Genomic DNA, 6850 nt, shown 5'->3' on the forward strand with positions numbered 1-6850 from the left:
TTTGCGCGCCTGGCAAGTACACGGTCTGACCAGACTTTCGTAGAGGCACGATAATTATCGTATACCTGGCAACACAACGCTGGGCTACGTACATTTGCGTGACACCGGAAGTTGCGTCGCTAGTGTTTTTGAAAAGGCGGCGGTTTGTTTTTTTTACTACTTTCTGATGAGTCGCCGAGGTTTACTTTTGTCTGCTACGGTTTCCCTGCACAGTAACAACACGTGAGTGAACAGTTGTGTTTATTTTCCCTCGGTGATATTAACTGTAAAAAGGGGTCAAACGCCGTGTTTTCTGCGGCTCATCGGCTGTCGGTTCGGGAGGAAAGCTAACTAGCTTGGGTTAGCTTAAAAGCTAACGAGTTAGTTAGCTCTGTTGTTGACGCTTTAACTACGAGACGGCAGCAACAATTACCTGTTTTTTTCCCTTGTGTAGTCTTTTCAGGTAGCAAGTTTCGAAGTGTTACACCTCTGATTTGATTAATTAAAGCTCATATGAGTTTTAAGGAAAACAGGAGACTTTAACAAGTTGGCAGAACCACGGATAAACAAAGTAAACATTATCAGAGGGGGTTCTCATATAAAAATTGCAACTTTCAGGGCAGGATTTGTTGTCTTAGTTTGTTTATAAGAAACATTTTAAATAATGTCTTGTAACAGTTCAGTTTTTCTGTTTAAATATGCTCTTGTTGCGGTGAAAATTAGTGTTTATAAGCTTTCTTGCATAAAAAGATGTGAACGTCATTCCCTAATTAGAATAATGTAGAGTGACAAAGAAAGCATTTCTCACATAAACCTTGTGCAGATGTTTTTAAATTAGGTGAAAATTAATACTTTTCTAGGCAGTGAAGGATGCATTTGGTGCCTAACCTTTATTTGTGGGTTTTCTTGCATCTTTCAGCATACATTAAACAATATAGTTGACCTGGATTTCTTTAAATGTGGTCAGGTTTGTTCGTATTTATGTCCTGACAGCTGATTAGGTGGGATTGTCGAGTTTCTGTCAGGCGGTCGTTTGGTTATAACCTGAATTTCTCCACCTTTTCTTGTTGAACTGCTTCCTCTAACTCCTAATGTATTCCTCACTTATAGGTTGCCTTAGATGAGAATTTATGAATTAAGATGAGACGCCGTATAAAAATATTATCCCGATCAGCTTCTTGATGACGGTTTTGAAACGTGCCAACGTAAAAAAAAACAACCTCAAAATCCACACAGATATTAGTTTAAAAATAACCTTTTAGTGACAAAAACAGGGAAAAGCCACGATTTTAAAGCACAGGTTATGTAATGTTTACAGCTATTTCATTTGTGCTTTGTATCTTATGAACTTTTTCGTCCCTTCATTGAATGTATTTTTCTTTCATGCAGGTTCCCGGTGTTTCGCTGTAGGGCTGTGAGCTCATGGACCGAGCTGGGGTCATGCAAGGTTTCAAGGAGCGGGGACTTCTCGGCAGGCTGTGTGTTGGAGAGAGGAAACTCGAGGGGAAGACCTTCTACCTGGACAATGTGAAGAAGCGCTCGACAACACTGCTTTTAGAGGCCATATCCCTTCTGGGAGGGGTAAGCGTGCATGAAAGTGGCATTAAAGTGTAAAGACTGATACGATACAGGTTTTGATATGGATGAAATAAAACGCACTTAATTTGTGCAAGAATTAGGATAAACCCACATTGTTACTTGATTAGTGCCCATTAAATGTCTCAAGATTTGGTCTGTACAGGAGTATATTAGTTGAAGGATAGCAACCTGTTAAAATCAATTCTTCTTTTCAGTTGTGCTCATATTTCATTGCAGCAGAAACAGGTTTTGTTTTGTCTTCTGAAGGGGGTTGAGAGCTTCCTGCACAAAGATGTGGACTTCGTTGTGACTGGAAGCCAAAGCGTCCTCGGGGAGGAGAAGTGCTTGGCGGCTACCAAAGGAGGCGCAAAGGGCACGAGCGAAGGAACCCAGGAGCCTTTAAGGAAGCAGGAGAGTGGCCCCAGGAACGACAAAACGAGACCGGGAACTCCTAGACCAATGGTACTGGTAACGAAAAATATAAAACGGGAGCTGTGTGACGCTGTAGAAAACAGAACGGCATTGATGGCATCTTTTGTTTGCTTTGAGGACTGCACTTGTTCATATAAGGAGCATAAAAAAGAAACATGAATTTTGTTCTTTACGCTCCTCTGTTCATAATATACACAGTCATTTGAAATGTGTTTTAGTGTTATAACGAGTTCTGTAAATACTCCTAAAAGTAATGGAAGATATAGTGTTGTTGTTCTTTTAATTCTGAATACTGTTCACTGTGTATCTGATCACAGGCTTGTGGCAGTCGGGGGAAGGCGCTTCTTGAAAAAGCAATCTGCAACAAAGTAAGTTGGGGTGGCCGAAACGAAGCCTTTCGCTCACAGACCTGCGCTCCCTGATTTACAGAAGTGTTGACTTACGGCTCGCTTTTGGCGAACCTGTTTTTTTTTTCCCCCGCAGGAGCGTCTTCAGAGAAGCGGCGTGTTGGCCAACGCTCGATCGTGGGGCGTGAAAATATTACATGCAGACGGTATCCTTCTGCCTGGGAGAATTACAGAGCCCGAGGCGTGCAGTTGGCCTGTTCTCACAGCAGAGGGCGTCATCTCATGCTGTGTTTTATAACTCCAACAGTCTGTTTTCTAAGTGTTTAAATGTTCCTGATATTTTCCTCTGTGATCAGACTGGAATTACGTAAAACTGGTTACTTTATATACAGTAAATTAACACGAAAGTTCAAATTGGATCCTACCTCAATTTGAAATATTGCACTTTTTCCATGGGTGATTTGAGGAATGAGTTAAAATAAGAAATTGTTACGCTTTGGTTGCAGATGTATACATGGTTTTGGACCTGGTGTGTGTTTTGCTCATTGTTATTATGTTTTAGAATTGCGTTTTGATCCTTAATTCAATATCAGACGTCCTTTTATACCTGAAGCATTTGACTCGAGAGAGTTTCAGTGCTAAACACAAAAGGACAGAGGTAAGAGCTTCGACTTTATTATTGTTTTATTTTATTTTTGGATAAATTTAAAACTGGTGAAAACAAGTGTTCACAAACACTCCTAATAGCCTCCAAATAAAGTGGAATGAACTTTAAAGTTGGCCACTAAATTCTGATAAATTGTTTTTTTTTTTGCAGAGGACCTCCACCAAGCAAAGCTTTTCTGCTGTGAAAGGTGAGCTTCAGCTTTAGATTTCCCCAAAATGCTGATTCATATTTTAGTTAACCGTTTGCCTGATTGCTCTTGTGTCCTTTTTTCTCAGCTGCTGCTTTGAGATCTCCTTTTCTAAAAATCGAAGATTCAAGCCGGTAAACTTCATCTGTGCTTCACTTCTCCACAAATGTGCTTTTAGTTGGGATGTAAAGTTTATTTCCAGCTTGGACATACTTTAAAACTTTCGGTGGAAAATTCCCACCAAGTCCAAGCGGCTCAGTTGTCCGCTGATCAGCTCTTCTAAAAATGTCCTCCGTATTTTTTAAAATTTTTTTTTTTTTTCAGTCAGATAAGAATTTTTGCTGGAGAACGAGGTTTCAGACGTGCGTGTTTCTAGCCGGGTGTTTCGATATTGCGACAGTAACAGGCGGCAGAAATGCGCCTTTTCTGGCCCTCCCGTACCGCTGAGTTCTGGTTCTGGAGGTGTGCATTTCAGTCCAGATAATTTTCCTAATTGAACCCGTTAGGAAGTCCTATCATGTAATGCAACAAGCAAACCTCCACCCGCCCAGGAGCGTATTTGATTTCTTTCAGATGAAGCTTTGCACGCTCCGCTGCCCGATCCTGATCCTGCAGGGGGACCTCTATGTGTGAAACACTCCTTTTAGCGTCTCATTTAAGTAATTGAAGGGCTCTGGCTAATGCCTGGAGAGCGATGGTGAACCTGTGGCATGTGGAAAGCCCAGCTAGGGTCAGACTAGTTCTCTCACGCAAACCTTTTCTGCTCCAAAATGTTCCTGTTGGATAAATAAAAACAAGTTATTTGGTCCAGATTCAGAGTTTAAGCATTGTTGTTCCCCCGCCCCCTCCTTTTTTTGTCTTGTTTAACAGGTTTTTGTGCTAATTATTTTAAATATGATATGCGTTTGTCTTGTTGCTTTGCTTCATAACCAGGAAATACAAGCCTCTACATGTGCAGTCCATAACCTTTCCTGCGTTGTGCTACTCGGGTCGGTTTAGTCCCTTTGAATCTCCTCCTCCTCCTCGGTTTGATAAACAAACGGAGCAGGGCAACGGTAAAAGGTTTGTTCAAACTATTCATTAGAGAAAGCTTGATCAATGCTATTAAAATAAGTCTTCTATGTTAACGTTTTGTTCATCTGTAACTAGGGCAAAGAAAGCTGAAGACAGCTTTCAGGATAAATCTCAAAGCCCGCTCACCTGTAACCCTTCGCCCTGGCGGCCACGCAGGAAAGACTCGTCTTACTGCGAATGCTGTCATCAAACCTTCACTAATCTCGAGGAGGTGGGAGTCTTTGAGGTTTTTTTTATAATCGTTTTTTGCCTCACTGTTTGATGTCATGTCCTCTTGCTCTCTGTAGCACCTACAGTCAGACCAGCACCGCTCGTTTGTTCTGGAGGCCTCGAACTACAGCGCTGTGGATCAGCTGGTGCTCGAAATGCTGCCAGGATTCGACCCAGATCCACCTCAGCAAACAGAAGAAAGGTGAGCTTTAAGAGCTGCTGTTACTAGCTCAATCTTGTAGATTTGTATCATTACTAAACCACCGTTTTGTGTGTTTCCAGAGCATCAGCTCCTCTCCCCATCCACGCTGACTGTGAACTAGAGCCTCTGACTGACACTGAAATGGAGCACGCTGTTCAGGTCCTGTTAAAAGAAGATTCGCCCTTCAGCGGTCGCGTTTCTAATCCTACACAAAGCCGGCTGTCGTCTAGCCCTGACAGACCATCCCTGGAAGTTCATTTCACCATCCCGAACCCGGCCACGCCGTCGTCCGACACTCAGTCCTTTAACCCTGAGACAAACCACGAGTCCCCTGACGTCCAGCCTCGCTCTTCAAGCCCAGCTATGCCCGTGCTGACTGTTGAACCGCTCAGCTGGCAGCCTGAAACTGTGCCCCCGTGTCCCCTCTCTGACCCGTACTCCCTGCCTCCAGTTCTCAGCCCACAGGTCTCCTATTCCTTCAGCGTTACGGAGCTGCAAAGCTCCTACCCGGAACCCCCTATTCTCAGTCCTCAGAAGTACACCGGAGAGGAGGCTTTGGAAGGGCCCTCGAGTGAAACGAACCCTGCAGAGTGTGGACTAACGGCTCCGCTCTCGACCCTCCTTCAAATGTTTGGGACTGCTGCAGAAGAAGAGAGGGGACCGGACCCTTTAAAAGACGCTCCTCAGTCGTCACATAGCTCTCATTCGAAGCGCTGCCGGTCGTCCAGCCCTGAGCACAGGAACAGTAAACGGAGAAGGAGGAGGGCAATATTTGGGGAAAGTAGTAACGAGCAAAGCCATAATGCTTCAGAACCGCCAGCCGAACACGTGTCCACAGCAGCTCCTTCATGTTTTGTGGATTTTCCTGCTTTAAACCCATCATTTCCTGCCGTTCAGAACTTCGCTCTGACGCCCACTCAGATGGACTCCGCTCCCCTTCTTGGCGGCGCTGACGACCAGCCTCAGCGCCATGTTTCCCACTCTGCCTCCATGCGCATCGAGCCGGCGCTCATCCCGGACCTGACCGCGATCTCCTCGGCGTCGTCCGACTCGGACTGGGACAGCGGCCTGCTGCCGCCGCCACCGCCGCCGCCACCCAGCGAGCAGCAGAGCCGCGAGCTGGACAAGGAGCTGCTCCACAGGTCGTGCCCCTGGATGCTCGACGCCGGCTATGAGTCGCACCTGCACAATGTCCTGCAGCCGGCGACTCCGGCGGCGACGCTGTGTGGGGAGGACGCAGACTCTCAGCCGTTTTCCAGAACCGTGGTGCAGATTGTTGAGGTTCAACACTGAATGTGGTTTCCTGAACTGTTCTTTTTGAAAAGCAGAAGAAACTGAAGGCAGGTTTTTGCCTCGGGCAGCACTTCAGTTCACATTAAACACTCAGTTCCTACTATTGTTACCTATTAGCTGTTTTAACAGATGCTGCTTTATGGGTTCTGTATTTTAATGTCAGTAATAGTTCCTAAAGATGTTTGCGTTTAACTTGTCCTCCGAGTGCGTACACCTCACTTTTCGCTGAGCGCAGCCGTTCAGCGGCTCCGTCCGGGAACACGCGGCGGCGCTGAGAATTTAATGAGGACTTTCTGAAAGCGTGGCCGTCGCTCAATTACTCTAAGTGCTGCTCCTGGATCGGATCCCACGCCAGATGTCGCCGATGGTTCAAACGGAGCGAGGCGGGGAGAGGGAGTGATGGCTCACAACACAAACTGTCCTGTTAATGTCAAACAGCTTCTCCTGCCTTTTTTGTTTCAAAGGTGTGCCAAAGGACGAGGTTTGCTGTGAAGAATGGGAGTCATCCTCATCGGCTGTCAAACCTCAAAGACATTTAAAACAGGGAAATGCCACTTCATATACTGGCTTGTTTCTAAGGGGAATGTAATTTAAAATCTTGTACAATACTGATTTTTATTTTTTTAAATAAATATTTTAAATAATGTCTGCTGAAGACCTTTCTCTCCCTGTCAGCTTAATAAATGCTGACTCAGCTTGTAGGAGCCGAATGAAGGGCGGCGGGAGGAGGTTGATGTGTCCCGTCGGCTCGTCGGACCTCCTCTCCGCTCGCTTAAATGATATCTGATATGTTCCCTCCGTCCCTCTGCGTTCACGGCAGAGAACTCTGCAGAACTCCAAAAGTCAATCAGTCGTAGGCGTGAAGCCAATGGATGCTTTCA

The 6850-nt window shown here is 45.3% G+C and overlaps 1 protein-coding gene across 1 annotated transcript; it reads left to right on the forward strand.

Moving 5' to 3' along the window:
* The first annotated feature begins 104 nt into the window (after positions 1-104).
* dbf4b (DBF4 zinc finger B) lies at positions 105-6624 on the forward strand. The gene is made up of 12 exons (XM_017433678.3): positions 105-222; positions 1369-1560; positions 1825-2019; positions 2307-2357; positions 2473-2542; positions 2930-2994; positions 3154-3190; positions 3279-3324; positions 4124-4252; positions 4340-4475; positions 4552-4676; positions 4757-6624. Exons 2-12 carry the CDS (start codon positions 1402-1404, stop codon positions 5967-5969), a joined length of 2226 nt encoding a protein of 741 aa, XP_017289167.1. The 5' UTR covers positions 105-222; positions 1369-1401; the 3' UTR covers positions 5970-6624.
* The last annotated feature ends 226 nt before the right edge of the window (positions 6625-6850 follow it).

Source organism: Kryptolebias marmoratus, linkage group LG17, assembly GCF_001649575.2.
Source record: "Kryptolebias marmoratus isolate JLee-2015 linkage group LG17, ASM164957v2, whole genome shotgun sequence".
Lineage (NCBI taxonomy): Eukaryota > Metazoa > Chordata > Actinopteri > Cyprinodontiformes > Rivulidae > Kryptolebias > Kryptolebias marmoratus.

Bases quoted from the DNA above. Each gene is read 5' to 3' on its own strand.
- dbf4b (XM_017433678.3), top strand. From the start codon at position 1,402: ATGGACCGAGCTGGGGTCATGCAAGGTTTCAAGGAGCGGGGACTTCTC. The intron at 2,358-2,472 runs GTAAGTTGGGGT...TTTCCCCCGCAG, and splicing joins AAAAAGCAATCTGCAACAAA to GAGCGTCTTCAGAGAAGCGG. The intron at 4,253-4,339 runs GTTTGTTCAAAC...ATCTGTAACTAG, and splicing joins GAGCAGGGCAACGGTAAAAG to GGCAAAGAAAGCTGAAGACA.